At 36.7% G+C, this 16,701-nt stretch overlaps 1 protein-coding gene across 1 annotated transcript in view; it reads left to right on the top strand.

Annotated features, from left to right (window-relative positions):
• The first annotated feature begins 1,120 nt into the window (after positions 1 to 1,120).
• LOC121871872 (2-amino-3-ketobutyrate coenzyme A ligase, mitochondrial-like) overlaps positions 1,121 to 16,701 on the top strand; it is a 19,037-nt gene continuing 3,456 nt past the window's right edge. Inside the window, exons 1-7 of the mRNA XM_042374447.1 lie at positions 1,121 to 1,887; positions 3,883 to 4,100; positions 8,834 to 8,935; positions 12,150 to 12,357; positions 13,000 to 13,183; positions 13,587 to 13,782; positions 16,696 to 16,701. The exon at positions 16,696 to 16,701 is cut by the window's right edge and continues 172 nt beyond it. Of these exons, the coding sequence (XP_042230381.1) occupies positions 1,863 to 1,887; positions 3,883 to 4,100; positions 8,834 to 8,935; positions 12,150 to 12,357; positions 13,000 to 13,183; positions 13,587 to 13,782; positions 16,696 to 16,701 (939 nt within the window). The 5' untranslated portion in view covers positions 1,121 to 1,862. The remainder of the gene's footprint in view (positions 1,888 to 3,882; positions 4,101 to 8,833; positions 8,936 to 12,149; positions 12,358 to 12,999; positions 13,184 to 13,586; positions 13,783 to 16,695) is intronic.

Genomic DNA, 16,701 nt, shown 5'->3' with positions numbered 1-16,701 from the left:
GTGCTCACTGTATACATATTGTATTGGATGTACAATGCAGCGTGTTGGTGGGTAGGTAGCATGGTAATAAGCGTTGAGTAGAGCGAGCTGGGTGGTGAGGGCGCCCAGAGTGAGGGCACGCGGCTTGATGGACGCCTAGGTCGCCGGCGGGAGCGGGAGCCGCCAGGCTGGCGCGGAGGAGGCGGTGTTGCTTGCTGGTGGCACTGGGTAGAAAAGGGACTGGTCACAGCGGTGTCAGGCGTTATAAGGCAGGGGTAGGCGTGGGTAGATAGTTGACCCCCGCTCCGTGGGAGGTGCTGGAGGCGTAGGCTGGGGAATTCGAGAAGGTTCAGTGCTTGTAGGGGAGGAATCCACTACACCCTCTCGTGTTGTATTCTCAGGTCCTGCTGTCGATTTTGTTAGCTTGTATCCGGCTGCAGTATAATTTTTAAACCATAATTCTAGAATTTTCTTTGCTTTTTTATTCTTCACATTTTTCTGTAACTTTTATGCAATATAATTATTATTTTTATCATCTGTTTGTCCGTCGGTTATTTTTCTGCTGCACACTAGTGCCGGATTAACCATAAGGCACTTGAGGCACTGGCCTCAGGCCCCCCGACTCTAAGGGGCCCCCAAATCCAAACATTCTCGAAGTTGAAGCATATAAAGCATGAACTTCGTTCAACGATGTCCTAGCAACGTCTCAATTTTCTGTTTCTTATGAACATTGAATGTGTTATATATATATATATATATATATATATATATATATATATATATATATATATATATATATATATATATATATATATATATATATATATATATATATATATATATATATACACCTTGAGGGTAGGGGGCCCCAAGTTGATCTGTGCCTCAGGCCCTATTAAGCTTAATCCGGCCCTGGGTAAGTGGGCTACTGTGCTGATTATGCATATCGCGGAGTCCACACACACTTATACAGTGTACAGTATGTTGTAACACATCTCCATAAGTAGATCACCTGAAGAATCTACACCTTAACTTATTTCACCTAAAGATTAACCACCCTAACACTATTTGGGGTGGTGAGATTAGGTTAGGTTAATGTTCGGGTGGTTAATCTTTAGGTGAAATAAGCTGTGGTGATCTTAAACTTCAGTTGGATCATACTTCCTCTTACAGGATGTATGAACAGTATGAATTCGTATGACAAATCAGCTGTTTACCAATATTTGACGCATTCACTTCACTTAGTCAGTCTAGTGCGCACTAATATATGTTTCAGAAAAAAATGCGTATGCAAATATGAATGATAAATAAATTACGATACATTCAAATGTCGAGATTAGAAAGGCCAAGTTTAAGTATTTTTGGCAATGGTGTGGCTGGCGCCGATTCCACGGCCCGCCAGCCAACTGGCCAAGTGCTCCCATTGGTCCATCGCACTAGGGTAGCACCACAAGCGCCTAGATTTTATTTTATTGATACTTTTCCTCAAATAAATATTAGTGACATCAGTACAGTCGTAAAATATCAATAAATAGATTCATTAAATCTTTCGGTTTCGAAAATTATAATTTTATGTTTTGTTCCAATAAGTTAACTTGTAATGCAGGTAGGCAGTGTTAGGCAAGTGTTGTGTCAAACCCTGTTCAGGGGTATTGTGTCTGAATATAATATTGCTTCCTGTAGTGTATGACTGAACCTGCTTAGTGGCGTTTTGCTTTGTGTCCTACATAGAAACTATACTCGGTTACTTCTTCATCTTGGGATTTTCATGGAGTTTATTTAAGATTGGGTCAACCAGCATCCGTGAGACTACGACTTGAGAGTGGGGGACAGTTGGTAACAACGTTAAGAGGACACCTAGTGTTCATCAGCGCCCGCTGAAGATGGCCGCACTAATCCTCAGGAGAGGTAAGAACACCACAACTTTTTATATAATATATTACTACTGTCGTCATTAAGACAAACGTCTCGGGATAAACAAGTAAACTGTCCTGCTTAACTGATTACTGTATTGTGGGGGGTGAGCTGAAGTTCTTTACTACCATAGCCACACTACATAACACATCTCAGCTACACATCATAACTACACATCATAACACATCTACATATCAGCCACGCACCATAACCACACTACATAACAGCCACGCACCATAACCACTCTACATAACAGCCACGCACCATAACCACATTACATAACACAGCTACACCATAACACATCTACACATCATAGCCACATTACATAACACATCATAGCCACACTACATAACACACCTACACATCATAGCCACACTCCGTAACACACCTACACATCATAGCCACACTACATAACACATCTACACATCATAGCCACACTACATAACACATCTGCACACCATAACACATTGCGCACCATAACACATCGCGCACCATAACACATCATAGCCACATTACATAACATCATAGCCACACTACATAACACATCTACACACCATAACCACACTACATAACACATCTACACATCATAGCCACACTACATAACACATCTACACATCATAACCACACTACATAACACATCTACACATTACCACCATGCAACACCACACCAACACCACTCCACCATCATACATGCACCATGCCACTTTAGTTGTGTGAATTAGTCGAGGCAGTTAGTAGTGTGGAGCAACTGAATACACACACACATGGTAATGAGAATAGTAATGATATGGGGGTAGCATATTGTTCCTGGTACAGTTTGTGGGTCTTATTACACCCGTCTCTCATCATGGTTGCCCCCTCACCTTTTTCCACCCAGTGGTGTTTAAAGAACATGGTCAATTTTCCTTGAGGCTTTCTTATTCATGTTGATTTTTTCACTTCAATTTGTAACACAGGTCATTGTGAGAATAGATCAATAGAAATAGGAGGGATCAGCTGTGACATCTCTCAGCCTATAGCATGTTCCTGGACTTTCTTAAGCCAGGTCATTGTGGGAACAGAAATTTCAAGGTTCCGCTTACCTGTAGCAACACGATACGACATCATTTTAAACACACACACACACACACACACAGAGACAGCCCCTACCCTCTCCCTTCACACATACACAGCCCCTTCCCTCTCCCTTCACACACACTCACACACAGCCCCTTCCCTCTCCCTTCACACACACACACACACACACACACAGCCCCTTCCCTCTCCCTTCACCTCACTGGTTGATGGGCTTCACTGGCTAAGCATTCCCATCTGGGTATTTTTCTCTCAAAATACAAGTCTGTTCAACCCTTAAACAAGGCTGCTGGGCATTGCTAATTTGTAGCCTGATTAATAACCAGATTCACAAATTTAACAGAAAAGCATTAACTGTTTCAACATGCTTTATGGTCACCAGAGCTGTGCCAATCCCCTGATCTTTGCTATAGGCTGTACTTTCTGGGCTTGCACCCTGGGTTTGCAGGGGGTAGGGGGGGGCATTCCATTCTAGTTTTACCCAACAGCTGCCATCAAGTACAGGTACAGTAATTTGATATACTGTATTGTACATTATTTATGTGCCATTTATTTACTCTTTTTTTTCTGCTTTTGCTGCTCCTCAACACAAACATGCAAAAATAATTAATTTGCAAACAATAATACAAAGAACATGTTCATAGTGGACAGATGGTAGTGTGGCAGTGAAGGAAACACGACTAAGAGATGGAGCTTTATTCCTGATGTCTTGTGATGAAACATCAAGAATAAAGCTCCATCTCTTAAATGTGTTTACTTCATTACCAGAAACACAAAGGAAGAGAGAGAAGGCATGTTTATTATTTGGATTATTACTCTTAAAGAGGAAATATAGTTATACAGTAGTACACAAAATTTTTATGACTTGGTAATTTTAATCCTCTACATGTTACCTTGTATCCAACTTCTTAACAGGGACATGTCACTTAAAGAATTATTGTAAAGGAGTGCGTTCAAGCCATGCCCAGGCATTGTGTCGGGATGTCTTGGGTGCTGAACTGGAAGGAATGAAAGCTGCAGGAACCTGGAAGACTGAACGTGTCATCACCAGTAAACAAGCTGTGAAAATCCGAGTCCAAGGACAGGAGTCTGTTATTCTTAACTTCTGCTCAAATAATTACCTCGGTCTTTCAGTAAGAAGTTTTGCATCCTGTGTTCAAAGTTTTAATTCAAAATCAAGTCTTAAAAACTCTTAATACAGTACTGTACCGGTACTCCCCGACTTATTACGCGGTTAGGGACCGACATCCAGGTCGTAAGTTGGAAATGCTTAAATACAGTAACAAATAGAAAATCGAAAATTTGGGTCTCTTTTTCTTTTCAGCACCACAAAACACTCACTTTTAAGCTTGCCAGCCATTTTAAAGTGAATTACAGATGAAAATTTGTCTGTGTACTGACTTTGGGACTCAAAAATACATAATTTGACCACATTTTGGTACGACTGAGGCGGTCGTAAGTGCAGGTGGATGTAAGTCGAGTTGGTCGTAAGTCGGGGACTACCTGTATACCGTATTTAGAAGTTTTTTACGTGTGGTTCCTACATACTGTATTGAGATGGTAGAACAGGGTGTTCAAATTTCAATCCAAGAGACTGAGATATTCAGTTACAGCTCCTCCCTGACTTACGACGGTGTTAGGGACCCAAATCCAGGTCGTTAGTCGAAAATGCTTAAATAATAAATAAAAAAAATCTAAAATGGGAGTCTCTTTTTCTTCTCAGTACCACAAAACTCTCACTTTTAAGCTTGCCAGCCATATTAAAGTGAATTACAAACGAAAATTTTGTCTGTGTACTGAAGTTGGGACTCGAAAAGACGTAATTTGACAAAATTTTAGTACGACCTGAGGCAGGTTGTAAGTGCGGGTGGTCGTAAGTTGAGTAGGTCGTAAGTCGGAGAGGAGCTGTACTCATAGTATGTATTTAAATTATCATCATACATTTTAGTTTCTTAGGAGTGACATCATCAGTGTAGCCTGTACAGAATTGTAAAACATGCTATAGACCAGGAGTATTGATATACAGCAATTAGATATGCACCTGACCCTCACATTATGCTATGGTTGCGTTCTGCCACAACACAGCATAATGGAAATCCGCATATAGTAATACTTAATCTTATGGAGAAAATTAGGATATGTTCCACAACTCCTAAAAGTCAACAGGAATGCTATAAAAGTTGTGGAAAAATCATTACAATAATCTAATGTGGGTTACAAATAAAAATAATAAAATATAAAACTATAAAATATAAAACTATGAACTAAGACATGAAGAGCATGGACATTGTTTGTGTGGAAAGTGAAAGTGTGTGGAGTGGCTGACTCACCACTCCAGCCGCATCCCATGACGTTACATACAGCACAGTAAACACAGACACACGCACATTGTGCCACATTTCACAACCATTTCTGGAGCATAAATGCTATAAAAATTAAGAAAAATCATTAAAGTACTGTAATGTGGTTTAGAAATAAAGATATAATATAATACCGTAGACCCTTGCCATTCGTGAGGGATAGGCTCCAAAAAAGGACTCGAATTGGCAAAACCACGAATAGTAACTTAGATGTACTACCTTGGTGCACTATTGTATACCTATACCAAACAACTGACCAGCTGTGGCACCACTCATCCCCTCTTTTAACTTATCTAATAATAAAACTTTCTTTGTCAGGGTCATCAGTGACTTCTGCCTTTTACATTTCACTCTACTAGCATCACTAACACTGAAACTAGGCAGTCTTTTAGGAGCTATTTCACACAGAAACACTAAAGTTTTGAGAGTACAACACAAGATGCTGCGTGGGGTGACTCGTTGTGCTGTGGGAAAAGGCTTGCAAGCTAGCCACCATAACCACCATCTGCTTACCGTGAATCATCAAAATCACGAATGACGGATGTACTGTATAATATAATATATTATATTATATTATATTATATTATATTATATTATATTATACAGTATTATAATTACAGGGTTGGAAAAAATCATGATTTAAAAAAAATCGATTTATTTGATTTAAATTGGATTTTTTTTATTTAAATCGATTTTTTATTTTTTTACTAATTGCATTAAAAGAGTATTTTTAAACCATAAAAACAGTATTTTACAACCAAAGCTTATTCAGGATAATAAACAGAAAATTGGCATTAAAATATTTATGCAGTAGATGTACCAATGGAATTTAACACACTAATATTCTTTTGTAAAATAAAAGAAAACTGGTAACATATCTTACATTTGAGTGCACAAATCCAAACGTAAAAATTAAATTTAAGATAAATGCTCTTATAGGATTACAGTGTTTCAAAAATTAATAACTTAACTTCTTCAAGTCAACAGAATAATATTCTCATTTTGTAAAAAAAATAATGCTGGTAATAAGTTTATTTTCTTACATTTGTAGGATTATAGTGTATTAATAATTACCGGTAATAACTTCAAGTCAACACAATATTCTCATTCTGTAAACAACAAAAAATAGTTCAAAACATTTAAATTAGCTTAGTTGAACTTTGAAATGCTTATATACTGTGACAAGCTTAGATGCCTTTTCCTGTCCTAGGCGATTTCTTATCTTTGAGTGTACAAATCCAAATGTGGAAAAAATTCTCTCGACCCCTGCTGATGATGCAACAGCTGTAAATAATTGCCTAGGAACATCCATTACATTTCCTGTCATATCATTGGCAAAATACTGCCACCAAGCAAGGGGTGAGAGAGATTTTACAACATCTTTACCAAAATAGACCTCTTTAAATGGTGCACTTCTTCCATGGAAGGACATTAATGTTGAAAGGAAATGTGGAAGAGACTCACACACATACTGTTCTGCAATGTCTCTCTGCTCAGGGGTCAGATGTCTGCCCTGATACCTTGGATCTATCACATTAGCTAGAAAATGGGCAGTTGTCAATGCTACTTTGATTCTTTTTTCAAAATTATCCATATCCTCCTTATCTGTTAAATACTCCTTAATATCAGTTTTCAGGTTTACCCAGATTTCTACAGCATCACTTAATAGGGTATGTTCTCTCTGAACACAGTCCAATGTTACAGCAATAGGCTTCAGTCTCTCTAAATAGTCTTCTGCAGTTATTTTTAATGCCTTATCATTAACTTTCCTTTCAATTTTCTTATCAATGTCTTCACTATTTTCTTTGCACACTTTGACAAGGGTCTCCCAGTTCTTTAAATAAGATTCAATAGAATCTGTCACTGTTCCATCGTGTGTCTGATGGTATTACTAGCATTGTTCCTCCTGCTCTTCTATACAAAGATCCTGGGATGTGATGATTTCTGAATTTCAATAGTATTTATTATCTTAGGTAACAATATATTTCATGTAAATATATACATTAATAATGAGACCTTATGATATGATCAAAGTTTTGCAAAACTGGAGAGAACAGACTATAGTACAGTACATAATTATGTAAATCCAAATAATGTTATTAGCCTGCTGCATTGCATATACTTTTCAATCATGTAGAATAAAAAGAGAACAGTTATTAGTAAAAAAATCATTTTGGTTTAAATCATGATTTTTTTACTCTGATTTAAATCGATTTATATCATGTGATTTAAATCATTTGATTTAAATCATAGCAACCCTGTTATAATATACTGTAATATGAAACTAGTGCACCATATCTTCTACAGAACACATAATTGGGAATCTTTTCCACATAAAATGAATTATGGGTAGAAATAGGGTCGCAGCACAAATACGGATTCGCATATAGTGAATGCGTATAAAGCAAGGGTCCAGTGTACTGTATATAGCTTAAATGTTGTCAGCCAGAATATGTAGTCCAATATTCAGTATTAATTTTTGGACCTGGAATAATGAACCTAAAGGTCAATTCCAGTCCTCATAATCTTTCGAATTTTATTACTGGCACTTTCCATTTGATAAATTTAAGGGGGGAAAACCTTCCATAGCCTAATTTTTGCTTTAAGCTTACAGTACAGGTATTATGATTCTTGCCGTAGTAAGGCATACAGACAGCATCAGAGAGAATCATCACCAATAAATGGCAAAACCTATATTGTACTGTAGTAATAACAGGGCAGGGAAAACCGCCTCAGTATACAGTACTGTAGTTAGAAGTTAGGTAAAAGATCAGCAACTTTATTTGAACTATATAGAGAATTTATAGTCAGTCCTGCAATAATGCATGGAGCAGTAATTCTTAGACTTATTTGCTCTTTGTCCCTCTATGAGTTGACCTCTGACCCCTCCTGATATTCAAGTCCTGGGAATATTTGATGTGGTCTAGCAGAGTGCATATTTAGGACACTTTCCTTATCAAGTTTGTTTCATTTGCTTAGTTTTGATCACAATCGTGTGTGCGTGCATAAACTTTTTCTCCTTGTTTTGTGGGTCATACATACTGTACTAGTATTTTTCTTCACAGACCCCCTTGAAATATCACAGTGCTCCCTTAGTGCAAGAACCAGAGTGGCATTATGACCACTCCAACAGTCTTAGTTACTTAAGTGGGAACTCATTTGCTCTATCATTAATGAATGTCGAATATCAGATTAGAAACCTTTCCTTTGGAGTTTCCTTACTGCATACAATTTTACCAGTGTAGAGATGGTCATAGATAAATTGAATATTGTGTAGTTGCAGTGAATAATATACTGTACTGCAAAAAGTCAATTTACCCCTTCTCATGCAAAGACTGGCATATAGCATGAGCCATATTCTATCAGTTTTCTAATTTCAGATGATCTTTGTCAGATGTGATACCTGTACATTAAAAGCTCGAATCTTAATTCTGCATAAAGTACAGGGGTGTTCTGAATATTCTACTGTCACTTGTAATGTACTGTAAGACAACTTCTCCATTTAGAGCCACCCTGAAGTAATTCAGGCAGGGAAAGATGCACTTGACAAGTATGGAGCAGGACTTTCATCTGTTCGCTTTGTATGTGGAACTCAAGACATCCACAAGGTAAGTCTTAGCATTAAATATACCCTCACTTATTTCAACTTCTGTTTAAACAAATATACTGTAACTTTTGGGGGGACTACCTTTCATTAATTAGTTGTTGTTATTCTGTCTACCAATTAAAGTACCGTATATGTCGGCATATAAGACGGAATTTGAACCTTAAAAAAATCAGCCCAAAATTAGGGGTCATCTTAAATGCCGGGTATAAAATCCGAACCTCTCCATCTTGTGGTTTAGTGTGTCACCAGTGGTGATGGAGAACATCGTAAAACACTCGCCTTAATCCCACGGTCCTACCACTAATTATTTTCTACTTAAATTTACGTTTGGGAAGCTAGATTAAAAATAAGATTACTGGTATATTAAAATAATAAAAATTTATTATAAACCTGTCTAACATACCGTAAATACAGTAAAATAACAACATAATAAACGCAGGTATCACCACGCACCGCCCGCCATTTGCCACTGCCGCCGACGTAAACAAACAGCCAGTCCTACCGATCGTCTCGCGAAGCAAGTTTATAAATTAAAGAAAATACCTGCAGTGTATATTATGCCTACATTTCTAATATATCACAGTATATTATAAATAAATAAACAAATAAACCAGTAAATTCATTTCAAGTAAATGGTCAAATTTTACTCGACACCGACATTAGTTCCAGACGACGCTTCAGTGGCATCACTAGTGTTTACACTACACCAGCTGGTAATGTTTGATGCCATTACTTTAAGTGAATTGGCCTTATTTTAAGTAACCAAGGCTGTGTTGCTTAGCAGTGTGTTTAACAGCATCACTCCACTGGTCAGTGGGATGGCTGGTAAAGGACTACTGGGGCAGTAAGCTCCCATTGATAAGTGTCAGATTTGAGGTAGTCTTAAACAGTGAGTATAGCTCAAAACCTATGTTTTAAATGGAAATTTTTGGGGTCGTCTTATACACCCCGTGGCCTTGTACGCCGACAAATACGGTAAGGGCCTCAGTCCCACTCCCCAATCTCTCAACTTTTTCTGATTATCACCATGCCCTCATCTGTCATTTTGGGATGAAACTACTGCTGTACACCATCCTCACCACTGTCTCCTTTAACCACCAGGGATCCCTATTCCATGAATTGCAGTTTGACACAACCACATCCAGCCCATACAACCACATAATGATCACCATAATAACAGTCCCATTCCAACCATTGAAAAATCATCAACAACTCATAGATAACTTATATTCACTCCTTGCCAATGTCACTTTTGTACTGTAATTGTGCTGAAATTCCTCATCATACTGGTGCTAGTCCGTGGCTCGAGATTTACCAGTTCGTTGGATTTTATTTTATTTTATTTTATTTTATTTTATTTTATTGTATTGTAACATCGCTTCTTTTTTTTCATTTCTTGGTAAAATATAGTTCTCATAAAATTTTTGACCAATAGCAATAATTCTGTGCTCAGTTGAGTGGTAAAATTCACTCCTTGGTGACTTGGCAGATGATGATTCAGTAGATTTAGTACTGTATAATCACCTATGATGATGTAGAAAGATTATTTGAAGATAGGAATACATTTGGCAGCTTAATGTAGAGATAAATTGCCTACACCTGACAAAGGTCACTAATCCTCGTATACTGCAGACAAATGGCCTATTGATGGACTTCCCTGGTTAAACTTGTATGGTCAAGTGGGGTCAAACAGAAGTCTGACAATTCCTCTCTTAGTTAGTGTATTTTGCTCTCAAATTATTCGCTTGTCTGCCGGGCAACTGTCAGGTACATGGACGTAAAGAATAACTTGCCCGGCCCCTAGTCGGGGAACTGCTAACCTGCACAGCCTACTATAAATACAAGTCATTTACAATTCCCAATACAGTAAAACCTCGCTAAGGCAGACTAATTGGGGGAGAAGGGGTGTCCGGCATAAGAGGTTGTAAAGACAATTATTTCTTTTACTCTTTTCACAATACAGTATGTATGTAGGATAGTGTGTGCATGTAACTGAGTAAATATAAATTAAGAAAGTTACTCTTGGTCCAGTAGCTTGGTGGTTACAGTGTGAGTCTAACATGGCTACAATACCATGATAAATGACTATTAAGCCCTATTATATCAGTAAATGCTAATAATAACAATAAATCCAGTGAAATAATGGCTGGGAGGGAGGGGAGTCACAACTGCAGACGACGCTCTAACTAGCGGTCACTCACTCACTTCCAGGGTCCTGTTGCCAGGCATATGATCGAAATACGTATGGGAGAAATACATATCTTGTAGTGTGATTTGAAAAGATGACGGGCACAGTGGTAAACCAATTATATAAACCATGCATTTACTTACGATAATATAATTAAAAACATGATATCATTATTAGAGTGAATGAAAGAATATTCTCCCAAACAACAGTTGATAACTCTCGGGCACCTGTGCGCTGACACATTGGTCCCTTGAAATTTTGGTTCAAGGCGGACATGTCATCGGAGTACAAATTTTGTCCAATTTTTTTTTTTTTTTAATTTTGGGCAAATAATTTTGTCCGGCTTAAGCAATATCCGCTTCACCAGGATCATTCTTAATGAATCTTTACTATACTGTACTGTATTTTCAATCCACAGACACTATGATTCTATGCCACTTAACCTTTCATATTAGTTTGTAATTACAGGTACTGTACCTGTATACATATACAGGTGGCCTATCAAAAATCCGGCAACCTCGGGACCTGAGGAGTGCCGGATTTTCGAAAATGCCGGAAAACTGATGGTTATATTTGCTGTATAGGTAAGTTTAACAGAAAATGACTACCTGTACAGTCCTTTAAACAAAGAAAATTAAACACTTAAGTTAGGATAATATAATTGACATTGCTGGATTCCTTGTAAGACCAGGAATATTTTGAATATAAATTTCATATATTTTGCACAAAAGATAACATATTTACTCAGAGTAAACATTATATCTAAAATTTGTATGTCTAATGCAAAATCTATGATGTTTATATTCAAAATGATCATCAAATTGTAAGAATTCCAGCAATGTAAATTATATTCTGGCCGGGTAATTTGTATGAATTTTATGAGCTAAAACATATATCTTCATTAAATAAACAAAGAAATATTTGAAAATGCGCTCCGAAATCCATGCCGGAAAACTGAAGGTTCCGGTTTATCGGTTGCCGGATTTTTGATAGGCCACCTGTACACTCTTGTACCCTTTCTTTACAGGAGCTGGAAAAAAAAATAGCAAGATTTCATGGTCGCGATGATGCTATATTATTTGCCTCTTGTTTTGATGCCAATGCTGGACTGTTTGAAGTACTTCTTACTCCTTCTGATGCGGTTCTCTCAGATGAACTAAATCATGCATCCATAATTGATGGCATTCGACTTTGTAAGGCCCGCAAGTTCAGATATCAACATAAGAATATGCAAGGTATGATACCTTTACTGAGATTGTGAGTAAAATTTATTATAAGAATGTACAATACTGTATAGATGGCTGTACACAAATACTGTATTATCAAACTATGTCCCCCCAGCTTTGATTAATGGCCCATTGGCGAACATTAATGTCTAGATGCTATTTTTCAAACATACATGGTATATCAGCAGTCATCCATTTCTTGGAATATAAAAAATATCTTTCCATTATGTCAGGATTGGGTCAGTTAACATTAAAAATCAACTAAAATTACTCAATTATTTTTAATTTTGTTAAATTAATTTGAAAAGGACATCTCTGCTACTATTGTGTCACCACTTATGACTTGATACTTCTCTGTGTATGATACTGGTGGCAGGTTGACCCCAACCATTGTCAGTTAGGTGATTTTGGCAAGACTGCATCGGTAATTATAAGAAGATTCCATTGTGGTCTGCAGGTTTTATATAGATTGATTTTTGTAGGGTGCCAGGCAGGCTACCTTTCTATAACTCGGAACCCACAATACCAGTATCTGTGTCTGGTCATTGTTGTAATTAATAATTAAAGAGCCATTATTGTAAGTTCATTAATGTATAAATTTTTTGTACAGTACATACAACTAAATAACAATGGTATTTTTTCTTCCCGAAGATCTTGAGATCAAACTCCAGGAATGCCACGATGCTCGCATGAAACTAATTGTAACAGATGGCGTATTTAGTATGGATGGAAATGTGGCTCCATTAACAAAAATCTGTGATCTTGCTGATAAATATAATGCCATAGTATTTGTTGATGAGTGCCATGCCACAGGATTTTTGGGTTCTTCAGGAAGGTAAAAACCCTCTGCATTTATTCTTAAAAATGTGTATTGAAGATAAAGTTGAAATATTGATTTTAAGAAACTGATAATTAATGTGTGGGATAAAAAATAATTTACTGCAAAACTGTCTCAAATCTTGTATAAGGATTGTATTCTCACATTGTAACCTATCTCCAGCATATATATATATATATATATATATATATATATATATATATATATATATATGTATATATATATATATATATATATATATATATATATATATATATATATATATATATATATATATATATATATATATATATATATATATATATATATATATATATATATATATATATATATATATATATATATATATATATATATATATATATATATATACTGTATACACTTTTACTTCATCATACAGAGGAACAGAAGAATATTTTGGTTTGCCTGTTGGTAGAGTGGATATCATCAACAGCACTCTGGGTAAAGCCCTGGGAGGTGCAGCTGGAGGCTATACTACTGGACCACAAGAGCTTATCTCCCTTCTCAGGCAGCGGGCAAGACCTTATCTCTTTTCAAATTCTCTGCCTCCACCTGTAGTGGCAAGTGCTAGCAAGGTTAGTTTGCAGATTAATTTGAGAAGTGTCCACCACCCCCCCGGTTTCAATTTTAGCAAGGCTGTATCAAAGGTATCCCCCTCCCCCCTTTATTTTTTACTTGAAAAAGAAAAAATTTCCTGGTTTAAATAAAGACCATATATTAACTGAAATACTTGATAACATACTGTAAACTCGAATAATGAAATGTAAGGTCATCATAATGCATTCACAATACCCTGTATTTGTAACGCAAATTTCCCTTTTTCTTATAAATGACATACTGGCATTATAGTAAATCATTACCCCTGTATTTACTGTACATATGAAGAGTAAACTGTGGTATACTATAGAGAATCATTATTTATTATGATTAATTTGAAGTTAAATACCTGTATACATTTGAAGAATGAACTGTGGCATACTATAGAGCATCATTTTTTTATGATTGATTTTAAATTAATTGCATTTGAAGAATGAAGTATAATGTCCCTGTACAGCAAAGCCTCGAATAACGACGTTACTGCAGTGTAAGGTAAATCATCGCATCGCGAATCATTAATTACCTTTAAAATAAAACAATAATAATGAGATGCGTTCCCAAGTGTGACCTTTTCATATCTTTTGTGTGGCTTTTTACCCTCTTTTCCCCCCAAAACAATACAATAAATGAAAATTGCAAACTACATTCTTTAAATAATGTTTCTGAATGCACCTTATACAATACTGTATATATGAATAATAATATGGTCGCACAAGAGGAGATGGGACGCCATTGTTTTCGTTTGTGTTTACAGCCGGGAGTCCGGGACGATAGTTCTACATGAGAAAATAAGACCCTGGTTGTAGCTGTAGTAAAATTAATGTAAAAAAAAATGAATATATATATGTTTAAGTAATGTTATTTAATGTTAATAAACTATCCATTGGTAGCCTCCCCAGTTGGCCAGCTGTTTAAGTCCATTGGTAGTGTCCCCATGCCACCCACGTGGTTCTGCCACAACCAAAAACTTCACTTGGATTAACTGCAGTTTTTATGCCTACTTCTATAACTATCTGCCTGGGAATACTCCAGCAAAGAAGAATAGGATCACGTTAACCCAGCAAATTAAATTAGACATTCTTCAACAACTAGAGAGAGGCCAGTTTACCCACTCTGTCAAAGTGGTTTCTCCGTGAACGAGTCAATCAATAGGAATGCTGAGAATATTAGAGCCATAATTTCGGATAGACAAATATAACTTTCTTCATATTTTTTTTTTAATCAGTTACATGCACACACACTCCTAGACACAGAATATGAAAAAATAAATAAAAATCATCATAATTATCATAAGGTCAAAAACACAAAGTGATTAAAACACCTCATCGTGGGCCAATAAGATTTAGCAGGAGTTATGCAGAGTTGTAAATTAAAAAGAAAATAATATTTACTTGAGTACTGTTCTCAAGTAATGTTTTTGGGTACTGTATTTACTTTTTAAAAAGTACTCAAATTTATCAGTATGTGGGGGGGGGGGGTTATGTTATGGTTATTTTCAACTTGTAATTTCAGGTACAAAAACTTAACTTTATTCACTTTTTTTACTCATTTACATACACACACAATGTGCAAAAAAAAGGTAAAAGAAGTAAATATCATAGTCAATAACTTAATGGAAATAAACATTTCTTTGTGAGTTAGAGCAGCAGTGGGAGCATTGCTAAGGGTCGGGAGGGGGAGTGTCCCCTGCCAGTCTAGGTTATGGTGAGGCTTGAGGGCAACCACGCATGACACAGCTAGTATCTATGCAAGTGACAGTTGTATTAAACTTTCATTTAGCTTTTAATAAATGGTTTTAGCTGCTTATTTTTATGGAGATAGTATGTTATTAATTACAGTACAGTAGTTGTGTACTATTTAGCATTAGTATGGTAGTTTTTTTTTTTTTTTTTTGCTGTTCAGGAACTGATTTCATGGAAATGCCAGTGCCTCCACAACATTATGTTGAAGTGAATTTGGTAGATGTGTGTGTATTAGTGAGCTACTTTGGAGCTGTACAATGTCTTTGAACTTGGGTTTTGGAGTACAGTTGAGTCTGGATTTACACGGTTTCTGTTTGCGCGTTTGGTCATTTACGCGGTGCCTTGCCAGAATTGAAATGCTTTAATTACGCGGTAAATTTGGTCATTTACGCGGGAAGCGGCGCGGGCAGGGTGCGCACAAGGTCGCCCAGTCATCAAAACATTACCAAGTACTTCACCCGCCACCCACCACGGCCGGCTCAAGTCAGTGATAGTGAGGATATGGACTTTGAGGGGTTTGACAAAGAGGCCCTGCAAGCCTATGTGGTGGATAGTGATACAAGTGATACAGGTGAGGGCCAGTAATCTGCCCTCTGCCTCGGAACCAACCTCCCATCCAAGTGTGCCCAGCCATATTTTCTACTAATGTAAGTGTTAAAAAACCTAATATTATTGATATTGCTCTTAATTATTTATTGTGTGCATACCATCATAAAATTAAGATGTTATTTTGACTACAAGGTACGTATTGTGTCAGAAAAAGTGGAGTTTGGGGGTCGGCCCAGTCTCTTTTTCAATTAATCCCACATGTTCTGTTATTTCATTTATGCATTTCTTGTTTTACTCGGTACTCCACGGGTTCAATTGACAGCGTAAATGAAGACCCAACTGTACATTATTTTTGGTGGGGGTACTTTTTAGGGTCCACCTGTGCATTCCCTCTCTCCCCATGTTATAATGGGTTCACTCAACACGACATTTTCTAAGAACACAACCCTCCATTAAGTGAGGGGGCAGTGTATAGGAATCTTTACAAATTTAATAAGTGTAAATAGTATGTGGTTTTAGACACAACAAAAACAAATAAAATTATAAGCCCAACTGTTTAAATGTGAATACAGGTTTAATTATGCTTACTGATACCCACAGGTGTTT

Source organism: Homarus americanus, unplaced genomic scaffold (genome assembly GCF_018991925.1).
Source record: "Homarus americanus isolate GMGI-L3 unplaced genomic scaffold, GMGI_Hamer_2.0 scaffold39675, whole genome shotgun sequence".
Classification (NCBI taxonomy): Eukaryota; Metazoa; Arthropoda; class Malacostraca; order Decapoda; family Nephropidae; genus Homarus; species Homarus americanus.
The sequence above is the reverse complement of the archived record's forward strand: the minus strand, read 5'-3'. Positions and strand labels throughout refer to the sequence as shown.